Here is a 22,852-nt window from a genome sequence, read left to right on the forward strand (position 1 = left end):
GATACTGAAATGAATGCAAGATAATTGTATGAACCGTACTGAATTTACCATATGAAATAAATTTGAAAATTGATTGAAAGATAAAAAGACAAAACATATATCATTCAAACTTTAAAGATATGATCAACATCCATACTATAATTTATTTTTAAATACTACAGCTATCAACTACTTTTGAAACTTTTTAAGAACAAGTTCAATCTTTAATTTTGGATAACATATTCGTATTCATCATATGCAAATAAGCTGAATTGGTTCACTAAGAATCAAATATAAAATATTTGACTACTCAATTGGCTGGTATATTCTCTCATTTATTTCTCTTGTGCCCGGCTATTGTCGTTGATGCTAAGTCGTGATTTTGGGCGGTCCTATATAGAAATAAATATTAAGAAAGGAATTATGTATACTTTATACTTTCGTGCAGATAGAAAATCTACTTATCATTATAAATATAAATCGGACCGTTACTTTTCTCGTTTGAATTGTTTAAAAAAAATCGAGACCTATGCAGTATGAGATTTTTCAATTGTTGAAGGCCGAACGATGACCGTTATTAAATAATCTGTGCTATTTAGTTTCTTGTGGAGGGATGTCTCATTAGCAATCATACCACATCTTCTTATTGTTATATCATTTTATAGAAATGACCCCCCCCCCCCCCAAAAAAAAAAATTACGGAAGAAAGTATATCGATCATGTCGATATTTTGTTTATTAATATTGTCGGAGATACCGGTTTTTAAAACAAAAAAAACACATTTTTGTATTGCATATCGCAAAGTTAAATGCTTTTTTGTTGTAACGAAACATATTACGAGCAACATTTTAACTTAACAATACACTATTTTCCAAATATATATTACAATTGTTCCATTTTTTAAACGATGCAGTATAGTTTTCTTTCCTATTCTATTCCTACTTCATGCAGGAACTTCTTAGGAAGAAAGATAAGAAGTTAGCAATATCCTTTAACTCTACTTTCCGCTATATAGATGACGTTCTTTCACTAAACAATTCAAAATTTGGTGACTATGTGGAACGAATCTATCCCATCGAATTGGAGATAAATGATACTACAGATACAGTTGAGTCGGCCTCATATCTTGACTTACATCTAGAAATTGACAATGAGGGTCGGTTGAAGACAAAACTTTACGACAAAAGAGATGATTTCAGCTTTCCAAGGTGAACTTTCCATTTCTAAGTAGCAACATTCCAGCAGCACCTGCATACGGGGTATATATCTCCCAATTGATACGATATTCCCGTGCTTGCATTTCCTATCATGATTTTCTTGATAGAGGGTTACTCCTCACAAGGAAGCTATTAAACCAAGAGTTCCAAATGGTGAAGTTGAAATCATCCCTTTGTAAATTTTACGGACGCCATCACGAGTTGGTTGACCGTTATGGAATAACCGTTTCACAAATGATATCGGATATGTTCCTTACGTCGTAACTACACTCCCCTTCCCTTTCATGAATTTGACCTACCGAATTAGACTATTTTCCGGATTTGTAATCATATAAGCAACACGACGGGTGCCGCATGTGGAGCAGGATCTGCTTACCCTTCCGGAGCACCTGAGATCACCCCTAGTTTTTGGTGGGGTTCGTGTTGTTTATTCTTTAGTTTTCTATTGTGTGTCATGTGTACTATTGTTTCTGTTTGTCTTTTTCATTTTTATCCATGGCGTTGTCAGTTTGTTTTAGATTTATGAGTTTGACTGTCCCTTTGGTATCTTTCGTCCCTCTTCTATATCTGGCAATGTTATCCGAACTTATTTTACTATCACAAGCAATTTATTGAAGTGTCAGCACAATGTTCAAATATGAATGAAAGACCCTATTTGCTGATATGCAGTTATAACACGCGTAAGACTCTTTATGCACATATCAAAATACTATTTTTTTAAATAGTTCAGAAAGCATAAGCCATTACATCTACTACATACAATAGTTACTGTCCTTCATGTTAAATTTCGGATTTTCCAGTTATACATCTACAATGATGTTATGGTAAGGACCAGTTCACCCTAGACAAAATCATATCAACCCATATCAACCATCATACAGATTAAACTAGTGTATGGCAATGAATTAACGAGCGGCGATTCCATCGTCTTTTGTGATTGAAAACAAATCAGAGGAAGTGCCATTTTTAAAAATGAAGACAAATATATGGACCACACAAAAAAGTTTGATTTACCTTAGAATTGTTTAGAAATAAAAAAACATATGTATATATATTGCTTAAACAGGCTTGTAAGTTGCTTATAACGAAGATATACAGAGGACTTAAAATAATGATGATTCAGTTTGTTTTCAGTTTTGTTAGTTCTGATATCTACATGTTTATACTAACCAAATTACTAAAATCAGTAGAATGTTTCGAATCCATGCGATTAGCGTGTCGTCGTCTCTGATATTGTTGGTAGCCTTGTCTAACCTTGACACAAAATTAAACAATAAATTTGAACATGTTTTTCAAAGGAATAAAGTGCACAAAATAGTCTTCAAGTTGCATGATTAGAAAAAGTACACAACCATGGCGATAAACGGTAATAGAACGTCTATGGATGCAGTTGATTCAATTACCACTATTCGGATGTGTAATGCTTTATAATATGATATTTATAAATGATCATATAAAATAAGTGGCACACGACGGGGGATGTCATATATGGAGTAGAGAATGCTCACCCTTCAGTACCCGATAACATATGGTGCACCTGTGTTAGTTCATATTTTCGATGTTATTAGTAAAGCAATACCGATTAACTTAAATGAGGACTATTCCAGGTAATTGGCTAGCAGCGTGCATGAAGACGTAAATACTCCTTAAGAAAGCGGCAAAATTATTAGGTCGTTTATAATGTTTAAATAAATCATGTTTTTTAATTGTCATTGGAATTTAAAGATTGAGTCTGCAAGGTACTAGTCTATGTATGACTAAGAAAGGAATATGGAAGCCAAAACTTGATGATATTTAATTCTAAAGTTTAGATACACATGATAAATACCTGCTTATTCAGGAAACAGTGGAACACACATATGAAAAGACCCTATGAAGAAAATATAAAACCAAATTATAATAAAAATATTATACAAGAAAACAAATCCCCGACTCAACACATTCAATGAATTACTTTATTTGTAATAGTTGATATTGATGCCAACATAAATCTCAGTATCATCTTTAATGTTGTGTTGCTGGTATTAAACTGTCTGTTCTCATAAAACAGTATGAAATATCTTAGGCTTATGAAAATATTCGCAAGACCTGCGTTTCCACCGTTGTGGTTTGTCATTCTGATTTATATCAGTGAAATCGATTTATGAATATGGAACAGCATTATACTGATATGTCAAACGTTAAAACTGTTGGATAAGGTTATTATTGTAAGTTTCAGTTAAACAAAATATTTAAAGATAAATTGTTCATCTCATCAGCATTATGGAAGCACCTATATATGTCCGATATATACATGCATTTTAGCGCAGACGTTAAAATACAGGTTTTGTTTTGTATTATGATTACTTATGATGAAAGTGACTTCTTGCATGAAAGCTTTCAAGAAGAATATTCAACAAAATGTCATTACAAGTTTTTGACTATTATATACATATATAGATAATACGCAGATGACAATAAAACTGTTCTCGTTGTGTTTAACACATTTCCGTTCTCTTCTTATCGAATGTGCAACTGTCATGAAAACTAGAATCAAATTAAATCAATTTACATCACCTCCAGGTTTTGTTTTGTTTGTTTTTGTAATTTCGCCAGTTGTATTCCTTGAGGTTTATTTTAGACTGTTTACTGTCTAGCATTTTTTATTACACTCGTGTTCACCTTTTGAGTTTGAAATTATTTTTTTTCATAGTACGCCTAATTTCAATTAATGACTTACAATAATTGATTTAAAGTTTATATGGCTTTGGAATATATTCTAACTGTGAAACATGAGATCTTAATTGTTTCAACTGCAATGATTAAAATTGGGTATCATCATCGTTTATGTGTATTGACCGAATGATGTTTACGTTAAAATATACTGTACCTGAAGTGAGTTGAAAATTGCAAATAGGTACTGGAAAATGACCAGATCATCGTTCACAGAAAAAGCACCTAGTACCCACGTTACTCCAAACAGCGGCAAGATGACACATATACTTTTTAACCCAATTCTATGAAAAGAGATTATGTAGCTTTCATGTATTACACAAATTTGTGAATTTTATGCTATGTCGTTAAAAGACAATTTAAATATTGGTTGGATAATACATGTAAAAGGCTTGCATTTAATTACGATCTTTTACTGAAATCACCACAGGGAATAAGTTCAAACTTTGCTTTCAATACTTGACTGTTGAATAATTGTATTGTTTGGACTTTTGAAACATCTTAATATCAAGATGATCGTATGAGATTAAAATCATAACTTGTGCTATTTAAATAAAAACAACAGTTTTATACCGCTGTCCAAAAGTCATAAATCCATTGAAAGAAAACAAATCCTGGTAACAAACTGAAACCGAAGGAAAAACAACAAGTTTGAGAGGAAAACAACGGAACAACAGAACAATGAAGTGCAACATAAACAAACGACAATGCAAAATACATAGAAACGAAATACCAGATAACAACTGCTATATGTCTGACTTGGTACAGGACATTTTTAGACACAATTGTGAATTTCACATAGTTTTGTGGCTAGCTAAACCTCTGCGTTGTATTGCAAGGTTAAATACAACGTTAAAATGACAACAGTACATGACGGGAATATAGTAGAAGACAAATACATAAATGAATAATATAATAGTATATTTCGACATGATAACCACAGAATAACAACGAATATATATAATTAATTGTGTGTCTGTTACATAAATGCATCTGTCACACTAATGCACCAATCTAATACTGATTTGATCTTATTATAATGTTAACGGTAGTAACTGTTTATAAAGTTTTTACATATACTAATAACAAACTTACTTAGATTTCACTTTTAATGTTTTCGCAGCCAGCCCTCTACTGGTCATCATTTTGTACACTGTTATAATGATGATGACGAAATTAATCTAAAAAATGCGATACGAATAACAAAATTAATGTTTATTTGTGGTAATACTCTGTAAATTGTGTGGTTTGCAAGTACATTGTCTTCTGTGATAGGTGTTACTGCTTACGTGGCATTGTTTTAAATAATTTTTCATTTTGCAATTCGATTGTGAATTCGTACAGTTATTATTCAAAAAAATCAATCGTTATATAGAATGAATCATAAATATCAAAAATGAAACTCTATTACATATGGGCTACGTTATCTAGTAATTGTTTTTTTTCGCTTTTCAAACTAGTTTTTGCATGCATTATATTTTTCAAATATTTGTCCACACTTCTTTCACAAAGAAATAAAAACACATGTACATGTGAATAGTCACCTATAATTCTAGGGCATTTTTTTTAATTTCATAAACATGTTAAATGTTAAAAAGATAAACACAATTCTATTTATGGAGATGAAAACTTAGTCGTTTGGACGGATTCATTCTCGAATTTTTATTGTTTTTACAATATCTGCTAATTACGTTTAAACTTTATCAAGTGAAAACATCACACTTGTTATATACGATACAAAAAACCTATAATTAAAAAAAAACAACAACATAATATATCTTTAATACTATACACTAATTATCTTTTGCAAGTAGAATAAAAAAAGATAAATCGTCCCGAATAGGTTAATCATGGGTCATCCTTTTTTTTAACTTCAAGAAACAGTTTTGAAAATCAAGAAATAAAATCGCCGCGAAAGAGGCTCTTTAAGGAAAAACGGAAAATAACGTAACTTTGCGAAATCAAGTTGGGTTAACAGAAATCTACTCTCACCATTGCACTTCTGTTATGTCGAAAAGACACAAAACTGCGTATTTTAATTTTTAATACTATCTTTTTGAATTGCATTGGTATACTTATCTTTTGTCCTTGTTTTTGCAAGAAAACAGGTCATATTTAACTTGAAGTTTGCACAAAACATGCTTACTAGTCAATTAATCATAAAAAATGAGGCGATAAAGTGTGAATTGAATGCCAAAAAGTATAACATCTTCAATTTATGATATATTTTTCATGGTACTAAGGGACTTGTAAAAAAATCGGACTTAAAAAAATCTATACATACCACGATTACAAGCAACGCTGGTCCAATAAATGCCCATATGAGGTTAGATTCAAGGGTTAGCCAACAACTGAAATGATCAGAACAATCCTCATGTGAATTATATTTACATTTCATTATGTATTCTCCTGTTATTGTCTGGAAATCACTAATCAATAATAATTTTGGTTGCAAAGGGTCTGTTGGTTGAGTAACAGTGTCTATTAGCTCTATACATACTTTTGTCAAGTGACAGTGACGTCATCAATATTTGTGTATGATTTACTCCGACTTAAAATGGAATACATAATTAAATAAAAAAAAAAGAATCAAGAAGGTCAATTTAAACTGAACTGATGCGTTAGTTGTATATTTTCGTCGAATGCAATTGGATATATATGAATGAACATATACACACAAATTGTTAATTTAAATGAGATGACGCATTTCGATCTTCCAGATCAAATAAATTGAAATTGTTTTCAGTCTTTTATGTAGAAAGTTAATTATTGATCCTAAATGTTTCAATTTATCCTCTAAAATATATTGTTTCTGACAGTACTTTGATATGTTTAGTTAGAGAATGTTGCTTCAAGTATATATAGTAATTGAAGGGTTCTATTTCAAGTCTTGTAAAGCAAGCAAAATGATATTGTGTATCTACTAAGTAGACAGTATTTTTGGTGTAAAATCAAAACCGGTCGCCGTGTGTCAGGAAAATGTACATGGGTTGAAAAATTCTGTATACAAAGCATTAATTGATAAAAAAAAACTTATTAAAACGTACAATTGGTCATTGCCATATCCTTTAAGTTTAGTCACACCGGCAGAAATTCCAACTATACAAGCCGGAACAACTGAAATAAAATAAAATATCTGTAATATAGTGAAGCTTACTTACTTATAATTTTAGTTTATTTACACAGTCATGTTCGAAATACTAATTGTGCGAAACAGTACACATCCGTTGTATTTATTACACCCCATTTGTCTTTAAGACTACTGCGTGTTTTGCCCTACACTTTGTGATTTTGAAGTTCTTAAATCACCTCTTCTGTGCATCCCGTTTTTGATTGTTCTAATGGTTGTGTAATGCTGCTTGTCCTACACTAACGTAGAGAAAACATATTATCAACTTTTTCTTGATATTGAAAACAAATAAATTTTTGACATTTTAGTACTAATATCACCTACCAACCAATAGTTCCATATGGCATGTCAAATGAGTCTTCCAATTTTTGTTTTATTTATTTAATAATAAACAGCATTCGCTTTGCTTATCTTATTTCTTGGTCAGAATAAATGATAGTTTTAATAGATTTGATCTGTTAACTTGTAATGATGTTATAGATGGGTTTTATACTCACTCCAACATGCAGGTATCAGCTTAGGAACTATGGATTTGGTTGGGAAAACAATGACCACCATTCTAACTATCTGAATACCTTCAGCAAGCATCAGAGCAAAGTCTGTCAGGAAAATATAGTGCAGAGCAACTGCAATTGCTGAACATACTATCTATAAATAAGATTATACACAAAAGTATTACCAAATATCTACATGCACAATGTAATATTGTTGCCAATGTTTGAAGATAGAAAAGCAATACAATCGACATCTTCCTGTTCTTAAACACGTTTAAATCAACGACATAGGTCGGGGTTTCCTCAAGAGAAATTGTTGCCAAACAGCCAGTGGAATGCTATTGGTGCGTTCTATGTTTCGAATACGAGAAATTATTTAAAACTATTAAATATCAGCAAAAATGTGTATATTTTATAGTTGACAGATACGAACACTTATGATTAAAATATGTATTTGAATTAACAACTGTATTGACTTAGTCACACGGGATGTTGAATTAAACCAGCTTTCTGTTTGAAGACTTCTGTCTAGCTTCGACAAATGATTTGAATATTATTTTGGTATGTTTTTTTCTCTTTTTTTCAGATTTCGATGACATGTATCACCGGTTATATAATATATGGCTACTTCCTTAGTTTTCTTACTTTATTCTCTGTTCGTGTTATGCCTGCTAAGAATATTATATACGACAGAATTAATGCCACACATAAGTTCATCAGTGTTTTTGTTCTATCATTTCCCAAGTACCTGTAAAACAGTATCTGACAAATCAACTTTACAATCTTTATCAGATCTTTAGAAGTTTCTACTTTGTTATAAGTGTAGCCCATATAACCTAGCTACATCAGCTATATTTTGCAAAACCTTTTGGGATTCTTTTTCTCAATGCTTGGCTTTATAAACATTTTAATATGAGCGTCACTAATGAGTCTTATGAGGATTTTGTAATAAATTATAACCCTGGTACCTTTGATAACTCCTCTCAAACTTCATAATGTATTTGACATTTTTGCAGACAAAACGCATAGTGTTTACATTTTAAACTTTGGCGAGTTTTGTTATGGAACATTATTTCGTTCAAAAAGAAAAAGATAATAGCATAAATTATTAAACATTAAACTGTGCCAACAAAATTCCTTCAAAACAGAACAAAAAAAACTGACAAAAATTGAGGAAAGGAAGATATTTATCACAGAAACAAACCCAAATCAAACTACATCAACAGATTTAGCAACACATAACTCATTAAAAAGAGGGTGGTTAATCGAAATTGGTGATTTCATAAGCATGGAACATGGGATGAAGTTGTGTCATAAAAATGTTAACAGGTGGTCATGTTTATACATAATTTTTGTTTGCAGTAGTTGGCATTTCATTAAACCACAATATAAAACGTATGTCTTGACATTTACAATTATAGTGGATCTCTCTGGTAAATCATCTGTATCTTGTAAAGTAAATTATCAACAGACACTCACAATCAATGATTAGGGATAAGGTAAGATATAAAGCTATTCTTAACGAAGCAGTTGAATGGTTAATTTACATATGAGTCTTTTTATACAACATAACACTTACTTGACCTACATTGTGCATACAATTAATAAAGTGTTATTTTCTGATTTCAAAGAAGAAAACACTGTTATTATAATGTTTGAGTTAGTATTGAGGTTGGTGCCTTTTTCTTAGACAAGAATATTAAACTATTTTTTTATCTTAGGTGTTGTTTTCCCCATAGATGCAACAGTACTACGTATACATAAAACACTTTTTTTTCTAATTTAGAAGTGCACTGATCTGATCAAAATCATGTTAAGCGATTGTAATATAAAGACATAGATAGATAAAGGCTACTACAGATACAGTTAAGTCGGCTTCATATCTTGACTTACATCTAGAAATTGACAATGAGGGTCGGTTGAAGACAAAACTTTACGACAAAAGAGATGATTTCAGCTTTCAAATTGTGAACTTTCCATTTCTAAGTAGCAACATTCCAGCCGCACATGCATACGGGGTATATACCTCCCAATTGATACGATATTCCCGTGCTTGCATTTCCTATCATGATTTTCTTGATAGAGGTTTACTGCTCACAAGGAAGCTATTAAACCAAGAGTTCCATATGGTGAAGTTGAAATCATCCCTTCGTAAATGTTACGGACGCCATCACGAGTTGGTTGACCGTTATGGAATAACCGTTTCACAAATGATATCGGATATGTTCCCTACGTCGTAACTATAATCCCCTTCCCTTTCATGAATTTGACCTACCGAATTAGACTATTTACCGGATTTGTAATCAAATAAGCAACACGACGGGTGCCGCATGTGGAGCAGGATCTGCTTACCCTTCCGGAGCACCTGAGATCACCCCTAGTTTTTGGTGGGGTTCGTGTTGTGTATTCTTTAGTTTTCTATGTTGTGTCATGTGTACTATTGTTTTTCTGTTTGTCTTTTTCATTTTTAGCCATGGCGTTGTCAGTTTGTTTTAGATTTACGAGTTTGACTGTCCCTTTGGTATCTTTCGTCCCCCTTTTTCTATTATCACAGTGATCTATTACATAAAGATATTTTGAAGGTTATAATTTTACCACTTTGTAGGTTGACTTTATTGAATTGTGCACTGTATTTAGATAAATGACACTTTACGTCTACATAACTGCTCTAACATAAAGCCTTTTGAATTTAAACAAAAATAAAGAGCTTGAGAAAAGTGTAGATCTATAATTAATATTTAATTGTTATAAAATACTGACAGTAGAATAACCGTGGTCGAGTTATTCTGATTTATACATTTGCGTACAAATTCATTACACAAATTGTGTGTGTTTTTAAATTATTGCTTTTCAGAATTAGTATTATATAAGAATTGATTGATTGATTATATGTAATGATTGAAAAACAATCTTTGCGTTCAGCTGATACTGTTATATTTTCGTATTGTATATATTTATATGTATATCATACGATCCATATTCTCTCTATTCTTTATTTGCGTTGCCCTTTATTTCAATTTTTCCCTCCCATTGATATCTACTCTATAAACACTATCTCGACACTCATAGGAGTATATATGTCAAAATAGATACGAATAACTTACCTCCAAAGGACGAAATGGATCAGAATTGTAATGACTAGAAACAAAATGGACACTCCGCATCCGATGGCTGATGTATAGCTTAGTGGATCATGGTGAGAGGATGGCTTGTAAAAAATGTAAAAATAAACATTTAAAAAAGTGTCAAATAATCAACTGACAATTTAAAATACATTTTGAAAATAAGTTATGTATATGATCTAATGGTATCTTTAAAAACTGTATTTACTTAAAATATAAGCAAAGTCAGTTTTGTTTAAAATATGTTCATTATTATGTGTAGGACTTAAATGTGGCGTTCATTTGCTAATATGCATTATCACTATGAAGGCAGCTTAAGATAAAGCCCGCCGCGAGCTCAGGGGTAATATTTGATTGCATAAGAAGAACAATAATAGTGGTATTTGGTTGTTTGCCGCTCTTTGATAAGGTTGTTGTCTCTTTGACACATTCTCAGTTTTCATTTACTATTCAAATGTCAGAATACGAAAAGTGGAATTTATCTACAATATATTCAAAGTCATAGGTCGAATAAAACCTGGCAAGTCATTGTAAAAAAAGAAGGAACACGTCGATAGCAATTAGCAGTCTACAAAACATAACACCTACGAATATAGACGACAAAGTACAGAATTGTGAATATATATATATATATATATATGTCGTGTACAAGTTGAGATTTTGTACAGGTTATAACATGTACAAAAATTGTGTACATGTTATAACTTGTATAATGCAAAAATACAAGTTATAACATGTACAAAAGTACCTCATACATGTTATAACCTGTACAAAATATTGCTTAAAAATGGTTTTAACGTGTACAAAATTTAAGATAAATCTAACTGAACATTTTGAAGTAAAATATACATTTGAATTCATCAATACATAAAGAACAACAATAAATAGGCCAGACCGTGTTTTTTTTCCGTAGAGGACAATGATAACAAAGTTTAAGAAATACGTGTATATATTTCATGACTAATGTTGGCAAAATGTGTTTTCATGTAATTGTACGTTTTATGCAGTCCATCATGGCTTAAATAAGTGTGACACTATTTACTAAAAGCTTGCATTTCCTCAATGTCAATTACATTAGATAGAAGTAACTAAATTCTTCCAATGCCTAATAATTTTTAGTTAAACTCCTCCCTCTCGTACTAAAGCACGCAAAGACTAAAACAATGTCTTATATGCTTACTCTGTAAAATCAAGAGAGAGCTGAAATAGTTTTCATCAGACCATGCTTCATTATCAATATCTTTGAAACTACTCTTCAACATTTTTGGCCTTCAGCATGAATTATGTAAATATAACTCAATTTGTTTTTTACAACCTTATTAGATCATTACAAGAGGCGAATTTAATTTTGATGTTTTAAATATATATCCTCTGCTTTAAAAGCATGTATTTGTGGCCTTCGGATAATGTTTGCTCCATATCATGGGCGGGTTGTTGTCTTTTAGACAAATACCCCATTTACATACCCAATTCATTGTAGACACATCTATCCTGGCCATTCTCTTATGTCTTTTAGTGTCAACTAGAATAAAAGTATTTTTCTATTGCCTTCAAAGTGGACACTCACAATTATAATTCATCAAATAAAGATATGTCCATAGACAGTCATAAGAGGATCATAAAAAATATCGTATTACAGTTCAAAGGAATGCTTCGTAATACCGACCCCTGCACATTAACTGTATCAAAAAAGGACAAAACACACAAACATGAAGGAATAATAAAAAAGTTATGAAAATATTTTTGAGGTTAAGGTAACACGATACCGAATGGCATATCAACCGATTTCCAAACTTTTTGGCATACGCGTTCTTTGCACCGAGTTACATCGAAATATGTAATAAAAAATGGGGGTCACCATTTTTGTTTTCTTGGTATTTTTATTGGAAAACGTCGATTTGGGCGACAAATTTACTTAGGTATATAGGGGAAATGCCTGTTTTTCGGCTCACCTTTTTAGATTTTCCAATGGATGGCTATGTTCTTATATACGGAGAACAACAAAAAACTAACATAATATTCAGAATTACAAACTGAATTCATACATGTATAGAAAATCATATGTCACCATCCTTGTTTTTGAGATAAATGGCTTCAAAAATGATTGATACCCTTAGAATTTGACCGAAAACGTGTGACGTTATTGAATAAAGAATATAACGTTATTCTCCTCAGAGATATGAGAAATGGAAAACTCAAAATGTGTCGGGATCTGAAAGGTGTTTATTTTATTTCCGTTTCCCCTCTCAGGTTTCCGTAAATTTCTTAGTGATATGAGATTCTACTGATATAATTTATTTCGTCCTGCACATAAAAAATTCACTAACATGACTCGTCTGAATTTTACACTTAACGAGCATAATACCTTCATATTTTTGTAAAATTCGAGTGAAAATAACATGATATTTTTTTTACGTGTGATTCATTTGAATTACTGAGTTTTTAACTTCATCCTTTATGACAATGGTGGTGTCATTGCTTCATCCATGCAAAAAAATAGTACTTTAAAAATTTGATTCAGTTAACAGTGCTCGGTTTTTGATGGTTGATTAACGTTCAGTGACAAATAGTTCATGCATGATACATAAAATAACAAAACTCAAAGAAAAAATCAAAACTTATATTCTTGACTTGCTACGTACATTTGTACATTAATATAGTGTACTTTGCGTGGTGTAAATGTATGAGTTGTTTGCTCAGCAAGTCGGACAAACATTGCAAACTGTTTTCAAAATTTCACTATTAGTTCAACAGTCTGTCATTTGTGGAAAATCATTTTATAAAACAAATCTTGAGATCATATATGCATTCTATAAGTAAAAGTTTAAGTAAAACAAACTGCGAAACATAAAAGCTCAAGCTTGAAATTCCACATGTAGGAGATGTTACCCAGAGTCTGTACTCTGCGGGACTTTATATGTTACCCGGAGTCTGTACTCTGCGGGCCTTTATAATTTATCAAAATGCCTAATCAAGCAACCTGTCATGAATAAAAAAAAAAAAAAAAATCCAGACGATATGCGCACCTTTAAAAAACAGGTGCACAATATAAACCTGAAGCAAAAGGACTATCAAGTGTGGGATTGACGGTCGAATTTACACGGGTGAAACAATATGATGCTGCGTGCTCTATTAGTTTCAAGTGGCGATTTTGAATTGTATGATTGATTGCTAGTAACTATACGTCCAGTGGCAAATATTTTATGCATTTTCAAGACGCAGTTAACAATAAATAATACATCCCGCACAGCCAAATGGACGCCTCACTTTGGAAGCATTTTACTGCCGGTCGAAGGAGACCAAGTGACCATATTTTTATCCCTATTCACCCTAGGCGTTTAAGTGTAAATTGTAGGATATAAGCAAAATATAAAATTATGTCCAATATACATTGTCAGAATTGTAAAAGTTTTTGCACTCGCTACGAAACAAGTGGAAAGCTCGGCGAGTCTCGCTTTCCATCGTGTTTTTAAAGCTCATTCTTATACATTTTATACTAGTATTACAATATACATATATGATTTTTTTTTATATAGTATATTTATCCACAGAAAGAAATGCATACAGTTTTTTTTTTTTACATGTATATAGATCTACATGGCATGCTTGTTCTAAAAACTCCTTTTAATACTGTGAAAATCCTCGGGCTTTTCCCGACGATATTGTATGTGAGCAATATGTCCCTCAGGGCCTAAAAAGGCAAACATGTTTATTCTCTTTCAGTCGTGTTGTCTCCGAACTTGTACATGTACATTATTTCCACCTCAGATCACACAAAAAACAAGATCTAGCTATTTCAGTCTCTGTCTCCGTTTGAATAATAATTAGTCAGTCGTTTGATTGTAAATTTTGAGAGAAAAAAATTGTAACGAAACCAGTCTGACTATAGACAGTTCCGACTATCAACTTGCCTGCGTTTATATGCGCAAGTGGCAACTTGGGGGTGGCTTTAAGGCAGCAACCATTTGATTTTCGGGGGGGGGGGGGGGGGGGGGCTATGTTTTTTTTTGGAAAAAAAAGTTTGTTTCCAGTTTTTGGTGAAAAAAAATAATTTGTTTTGGACCCTGAGAAAAATTGAAAGGAAAAAATTGTTTTCGGTTTGTCGCTAAAAAAATAGATTGTTTTTCGCCGAAGGCGGAAAAAAAAGTTTGTACAGAAAAAAAAACATACCCCCCCCCCCCCCCCCCCCAAAAAAAAAATTCAAATGGTTGCTGCCTAATCAGACTGTAACGGGACCTGCTTTTTTCATTTTATTTTTGCCGAATCAAGTTCCCATGTATTTCTCAGCCTACGTTAACCTTTTCAGGCTTGATTCCAATGTTGCCGTGTAGATTTGGTCTATAGGATTACAAATCTAGCACTTTATTTTCAAAATTTTTCCGAAACTATATCGGATTAACTCTGTACAGAACAATGAATTTCAGAGACTTTTTATACTGGAACATAGAGAAAGATATTCGGAAAAATAACCAAGTAAACCACTTTCTTAACATTCCATACAAACAAACTATTTTTGTATGAGTTGCAAAGTCTGCTTGTATTGTGGATTATCGCCTAATTCTATCCGTATTTTCATCCAGATAAATTTCTTGTTTCCATTTTGCCCGGGCGGTGTTTTTGACGACCATTTTAACACAAAATTTCATGGGAATACGGCGTTCATCATGAAAAAGTATTTATTGCAAACATATATCAAGAATAAAGACTTGTGATAAAACACAGTCTATTAGATGTATATAAATCGTTCAGATGCTTAAATTTTAAAGAAACAGAATATTTAAAAGTATTTTAAATTGAGCAATAATGAAAAAAGTTATTAACATTTTCTTCATCGGTCAGGACATTAGTCTGGGCAGAGTCGATGTTGGTAAGGTCAAGTTTTCTAACTCTTTAAATTATTATTTTTTAAATGATCCGTTTCTTATATCTCTATATCTTATGTCAGAATATTCCTTGACATCAAATTTGAAGTCGATTCTTCAAAGGAAAAAAAAACTATAAGCAATTTACATCGGTCAGGACATTAGTCACGGGAAGGATGTAGATGGTCAGGTCAAGTTTTCTAACTCTAAAAAAAAACATTCTTTTCTTTTTATTCTTGTATTATTGTATTAAATAATTTAATCTGCCATGGTATTGAATTTGAAGTCTATCCTGTTAATAATAAAACAAATATCTGGTTCATAGCTGTCAGGACATAAGAAGTTTCACAGTCAATTTGGTCAGGGCAAGTTTTTTAACTCTTATAAATATGTTTTTTTTATTTTTTCCCCTTTTATTTATTAAATATAAGTTCTCATCTTGCTTGGTTCTAAATTTCAAGTAAATCCTTCCAATATTAAAAAAGTATTTAGCATTTTCATTTCTGTCTGGACATTGTCAGGTTGTCAGGACATTAGTCAAACTCCGTACAGTAATCGTTTCCGTTCCGGATCTATTTTCCTTTACTCCATCAAGTATCCAGAAAAAGTTACCATTAAAAATGTCACATAAATACCCCATTTTTTAATTTTTTTTTATCACTTTGTGATTGCAAAACCTGATGCATTGGCTTGTATGTGTGAACGTTATTCGATAACGTCAGGAACGATAACTCGTGGCGTAACGTCATTCGGTATCGTGTTACCTTAATAACATCTATTGCGATAATAGAAACATATCCTTTTTTTCGATTTTGTACAAGTTAAAACCATTTTTAAGCAATATTTTGTACAGGTTATAACATGTACGAGGTACTTTTGTACAGGTTATATCTTTTATTTTTGCATTAAACAAGTTATAACAAGTACAATTTTTGTGTACAGGTTATAACCTGTACAAAATCACAACTTGTACACGACGTATATATAGATATGTTGAAAATATCGTGCAGCAACATTTTGAAATCAATATTGTTTTTTTCTCTCAATCAAACACATATATGAGTTTGACTGTCCCTATGGTAACTTTCGCCCTTCTTTTTCATATTACAAGTTTCATGTTCTTGAGTTGCATTCATTACTTATGAGACATTAATTGTACCAGTATATGCACTAAAAAAATACAAATGCATGTCGCCTGAGATTTTGGTTTGCTTTTTATTGAATAATATTTTTTATTTTTAAGTTAAAAATACATTTCCACATGTGTTTAGTGAAATCTTATTGTGGATCTTCTATATGTTAATTGGCATAAATAATTGAACATACTGTCTTTCCTGGACTCATCAATATAGCAAAATTGGTGGTGTGATTATATTCACATATCGTATAAGAATCTGAAGCATCAACAACTTGTGAACCATACGACGACCAAGCTCCGTTTACAGTATTCCTATAAATTAAGTGTAAATTATGTATTGTAGTTGTACTAATATTGCAGAATTACGTTTGAGGCTTTCTGTGAAAACTTTACACTCATGTTAAAAATATATCATTTTGAAGAAGTTATAAAAAGTGACCATGCAACATAACTAAACAATACAATGGAAACAGAAAAAGGAATCAATATCGAGTACAATCTTTGGCCCTAAAGGAAAGAAAGGCGTCCATTTAAAATATCGTATCTGTATTGATATTTTAATAAATCTTCATTATAATAACTGTTATATGTTACATGAGTAACGTGCGTACAAAATCAATTCAACACATTATTTTCGTTCAGAAGACACGTATCAATTTAAAAATAAAACCAGTTCATGATAATTAAGAGTTCAATGGTATCATATCTGCTTTTCCCTACAATATGTGTCTGTTCTCTCTAATCTTTGTTTTATTTTAATAACAGCAAGCAAAAGATAGTACGATTATTTTGTTCTTAATTTTTTTTCTTCTCATTTTGTCCATTTGAAATGCGTGGCATATTAAGCTTACTATGCAGTATGTCTTTTGATGATTTTTGTAGTCGATATGGTTCATATCCAATCTGTTGGTTTTTGGTATATAGTAGCCTCCTTGGCCAATATAACAAATGTCCTTTCTTTTTTAAAGACTGAGATACTTACGGAGTACTAAAATTCCAATGTCCACAGAATGGTTTGGTGTACTTTCCCTTTTTAAATAGAAGTTTGAAAAACATTCAAATCTTTACATTTGAGAAATGTCATCGTTTACTGCAAGTTTACAAAAAAAAAACATATCGTGAAGTATTAATTTCAGATTTGTTTGGAGTTTCATCATTATATTTCTTCATATAGTTTATGTTGCATGCAATATTGTTCTGATAATATCACGAATACCCACAATACAATTATTAATAGCAAAACAATGTTTACACCTTCCAACTTAAAAAATAGGCGATAATTGTTGAGTCAAACTAGGGGCCTTTTGTAAAAAAAAGGAGTATATAGAGTGGGGTGCCCATTTTCGCAGGAGACACAATTTCGCCGTTTTATGATTTTGAGGTGTAAAAACTTCAAAGGATAGATGAAATCAAAGAAATATGCCGGAAAATTATTTTTTAATAACAAATATAAATATTTTTTAAACTGAGACAAAATTTTGGCACTTACCGCAAAGGACCGAAAAACGGACAACGATTTTCGGCCAATTTCCTGAATTAAAAACCCGATTTCAAAGAAGTATTTCTTAGTAATTCTTTGACTGATTGCCCCAAATTTCATTTCGTTACACCTTTAAAATGTCTGCTTTTCATCAGTATAATGAAATTGATTTGATAAACACTGTTTAAAGCTTGCAGTTATTTGGTTTTAAATAGATGTGTAAAAACGCCGAATATGTGTCCCCCTTTGACAAAAAAACAGGAAATTTCAAACACCTTTCAATCTAACTTTTCAGTTGATTTTTTTTCAAACAAACACGTTTTCAAGCTACGAAATATTTTGCATTTGAAGTTATCTTCATATAGAAATATCAATATACTTCAAAAACATAATGACCTGAACACAAACTGCAGAACACATGGAAAGATATGGCGAAACTGAGCAACCCACTCTACGGCAATATTATACTTAAATGCATATACAGCATATTGTATACATGATATAGAAATAATAACTTTGGACAGAAACGATAAACGTTTGCTAGTTAACATCAATTACACGTTTTTTATACTCCCAGTCACAAGTATTAGTAAAACAAGTGGTTGTTACTTTCGAACACAACTTATAAAGTGAGCATAAGGATAATAGTCGTACCAACAGAGGATTTTTTACTAAAATAAGAAGTTTTTGCCGCAATGCTGTAATCAAATTTACAGGATGTTGTATATCTGATATAGAAATAATAACTTGTTTATACAAAAACGAGAAAGATAACCTTTGCCAGGTAAAATAGACTCCACATATTGTTTACACTGTGTTAGTTCAAAATATATAAGATTTAGTTAGACCTAACTGTGACAGAATTATATACACAGATAATTTAAGCGTATTCTGGACTCATTACTATTCATTGGATACTAATTTTCGTGGATTTCGTGGGTACAGGTAACTCACGAAATAAAAGGTTCAACAAATGACTAATTTTCTATAGGCTTGTATCCAGATCTCAGCAAAACCACAAATTAAATTTTCAAGAACATACAAGTTTTCCTTTTTCCGTGACCATTGATACACACGAAAAAGAAATGAATCTACAGTAATATTGCTTACCAACAGGTGTTCGAACTTTATGATTAAGGAATAATTTGAACAAGGTGTACCATGAATCGTAAAGTCAGCTATAATAGAATTAACATCATAACTCCCATTAAATGACTTTATTTCCCTGAAAATAAAATATACCGACTGATAATTTACAATTTAAAATCATTTTATGATGATAGTTTTGTTATGAAATTCGAGTGTTTTGGAAGAAGACATTTTTTCAATATGCATTGAGAAATACTGATAACAATGGTGTTAAATAAATTTAAAAAAAAGACGAATTTAAACTATTTTTTTTTTATAACATGAATGAAAAAAAATATTTATCGGGTTAAGCTTAGAGCGAAACATTTCCGGGTATACAAAATTGAGAGATCGCCATATAGTCTTCAAGTTAATGGGATCATATAAGTAATGAATACCTAAGCAGCGTAAAATGTCTACAAAAGTTTTAATTGTTTGATTTTGTAACTGATGAAATGGTGAACAGAAAAAAGTATGAGATATACATTAAGTTTGTTCCAATATATTAAAAGTTCTGCACAAAAAAAAACACCATAAAAACCTTAAACTTACCCATTTAGAATTAGATACTCCGGAAAAAAACTTGAAATATTTCTATAAAATGTGCTACTGTATCCCGTCAGACCTGGAAAACAAATACCAATAATGCATTTTATACCGTTTTATAAAGTTTCTGATACATCCATACCTATACTTCTCTATAACTTTCTCCCATTAATATCAAATTCGAAAATGAATGGTTGTTTGATGGCTCCTCTAAATGTAACGCAAATGATCCATGCCTATATTCAGGAAGATAAACGTGGCAAATATGTTCTGCATGTTTAGGAAGAGAACAAATAGGCAATATACAAGATAGAAAGGTCATACAATAGATTTCGTCCGAGAAGAAGGTCGGGGAAAATAACACGGCCACGGAGAAAATATTGGTATGTTAGATAAGGCCAATTAAAATTAATTGCTAGATTTTCATCCCCGCCCGCCCCTCTGAAATCGTCCCGCCCCGATTTTTTTTATTTATCAAAAATACGATTTCCGAATTTTGTTCATGTCCGTTACCGGAAACCATCGATAATTTAGTTTCATTCAACATTTCCTGTTTCAAATTTCGTTCAAATTGTATTTCTTCGAGTAATCTAACGAAATGATTGAGTCGACATATTCTCCTGCTCTATGATGACAACATCATCTACCGAGACTAGAGATAGAGAACGAGAAGGGCATGAAATATTCGAGTAACGAGTAAAACGCCTCGTCATTTAACGCAAATTGCGGTAGTCACAAGTGAATCAAAACCGTGTTTTTTTCTTTATTTATACGATTACTTTGTGTCAGGAAATTTGGACTGTGAATGATATCCAAAGCGCAAAAATCGTAGAACAAATTGGTACAAATAACGACTGGATTAAAGAAATTGACACAAGCACGAGTTTGTTTGATTTATGACCGTATATTGAGAAAAAAAGTCGACAAACACGCATTTTAATTCCCTTATATTTACCCATGGCTGTTGTTTTTGTTGACAAACAGCAAACACCCTCTGTAACTGTCCCAATACCCTCAATTTAGTTATTAAACAACTATTACTTTTTGGTTAAGGTTCATCATAAGGAATTGAAAAATATGGCCGTGTTTACACCTCAAAATTTACTATGAGTACAGACAAACTGGTACATCTAGGAAAGTTTTAAGGCATGGCAGGAACTAGGTATATAAAAGTTATATGAAGTCTACGTTTCAGAAAATTAAAAACTTACCGTGATTTTGATGTCCAGTTTTTTCCAGTCTGCCGAAGATAGCAAAATAAACAAACACCCGAATTTCATGTGATACGGTCCACTCAGTTACACAGTTTAATTGACCTTTTTTCTGTAGATGTCTATTGTCCATCTATTGTCCATTTAAATCAATACTACTCACAACATGTATTATACCAGGGGAGATTCTCAAACCACTTTCCCAACTTAGTTTATTTTAGCACCTTCTGCAGGAACGAAAAAACTGGATAGCAAAATCTAGTAAAGTTTATAATTTGCTAAAACATAAAATGCATTTAGAATTTATATATCTAGTTCCTGCCATTCCTTAAAACCTTTGCAAGTGCATAGGTTTGTCTGTACTCAGAGAAAAATTTGTGAGGTAAACACGGCCATATTTTTCAATTCCTTATGATGAACCTTAAGTTCATGTTTTACATCATAATTACTTTCCACACTAAGTTAACATTTTATTTTGTACTCATAATACTTGTGTTGCATACAATTTTACCAATACATTTTATTGATTTTATGTGGACTACAAACCATTGCTTAGAAAGTAAAATTAATTTGGTGTAGGTCTAGTCCAACTAAGGAGAGCATTTCTTTTCTCTTTGATGTATACTATATAAATAGGTTTCTAAAGCGGCAATTACCTGTTTAACAGTGGTTGCTACAAATGTAATCAGGGATTTTTATTTAAGAGTTTAAAAAATAGTGTCGAATTCCTTATACAGGATATATATATACATTATACAAGCTTGTTTTCCACTAGCATATACCCCGCGGTATGAAGAACTTGTGACAAGGGTTTCATATGAAATAAAATTTAAAAAATAAAATGCTCCCACCCGCCCCATTTTTTTCAAAAATTTGGATGAAAATCTACTAATTAATTTTAGTTGGCCTGAGGACAGCAATTAAGCTTTGTCACCAACGGAACCGTCAAAGAGTTACAAAGGTTCTTTATGTTCAAAGATCACAGTGTCCTCTCTACAGGAGGCATTGGATTTAACGTCCCAATTTTTAACCGATGTGACTGCTTATTTGTATATCTTACTCAGTCAATCTGATGATCAACTCTGTAGAGGGTTCCACTATCGGTCGGATAAAGACCAATGGTGCTATGATTACGCACTGATATATAATTATAGAACATCATGTTCCGATTTCATTCTGTATTTTATTTTATTTTCTTCTACTTGCATATCTTTATAATGTTTTAATTGTGTGATCCGATTCATGTGCATGTCCATGGTGTATGAAAGTAAACAATCAAAATTAAAACGTATCTGCTGAACATTGTAGTCTTGGAAAAAAAACTCATATCAGCTGCGTATCATTTTCTTACGTTCTATATGTTTAACTGTCATACTGAAACCTCAAATGATTACAACACGAAATATCAACAATGTTACTTTATGACAACAGCAACAGCGCATTAAAGTATATGTTGACTGTAAATCAAAATGAACGTTAAAACTTTTCTTTATTGCAAACGGTACATTTTTTTGTCTTTCAAAATATCTGGTCTTGAGTGTTAAATATAAAATTGATTACAGATTCCTGTGTTTTGCTTTTTGAAATGAATATAACATATTTACCGCTACATATGTTCTTTTTCAGTTTAATTTCAGTCACTGAATCTGCTATCCACGAGTTGGACGTTTTCTGGCGATCAGGAACCGTTATATCATCCACACTTGCCTTCCCTACTTGCATTACTACAATAATTGTTTTATATGAACAATTTTGTTGGATTAGATATATAAAAAACAACATGAACAATTCAAGTTTTATAAAACATATGGTAACTTTGTAAATGTTTTTTTA

At 31.7% G+C, this 22,852-nt stretch overlaps 1 protein-coding gene across 1 annotated transcript; it reads right to left on the minus strand.

The window, feature by feature from the left end:
- Positions 1 to 154: 154 nt before the first annotated feature.
- Positions 155 to 22,742, minus strand: LOC134696408 (adhesion G protein-coupled receptor B2-like). Its single transcript, XM_063558188.1, has 15 exons — positions 22,624 to 22,742; positions 19,815 to 19,887; positions 19,245 to 19,359; positions 17,637 to 17,683; positions 16,843 to 16,966; positions 10,637 to 10,740; positions 8,178 to 8,280; positions 7,536 to 7,686; positions 6,956 to 7,025; positions 6,193 to 6,259; positions 5,004 to 5,089; positions 4,066 to 4,192; positions 3,025 to 3,066; positions 2,367 to 2,450; positions 155 to 371 (listed from the first exon to the last, which is right to left on the minus strand). Exons 1-15 carry the CDS (start codon positions 22,739 to 22,741, stop codon positions 315 to 317), a joined length of 1,368 nt encoding a protein of 455 aa, XP_063414258.1. The 5' UTR covers position 22,742; the 3' UTR covers positions 155 to 314.
- Positions 22,743 to 22,852: the final 110 nt, after the last annotated feature.

Source organism: Mytilus trossulus, chromosome 14 (genome assembly GCF_036588685.1).
Source record: "Mytilus trossulus isolate FHL-02 chromosome 14, PNRI_Mtr1.1.1.hap1, whole genome shotgun sequence".
In the NCBI taxonomy this organism is placed as follows: Eukaryota; Metazoa; Mollusca; class Bivalvia; order Mytilida; family Mytilidae; genus Mytilus; species Mytilus trossulus.

Coding starts and splice junctions, on each gene's coding strand:
- LOC134696408 (XM_063558188.1), bottom strand. CDS start 22,741: ATGCAAGTAGGGAAGGCAAGTGTGGATGATATAACGGTTCCTGATCGC. Junction 16,967..17,636: donor CATTGGAATTTTAGTACTCC/GTAAGTATCTCA, acceptor CTTAATTTATAG/GAATACTGTAAACGGAGCTT. Junction 4,193..5,003: donor ACATTAAAAGTGAAATCTAA/GTAAGTTTGTTA, acceptor CTCTTTTCATAG/AATTGGGTTAAAAAGTATAT.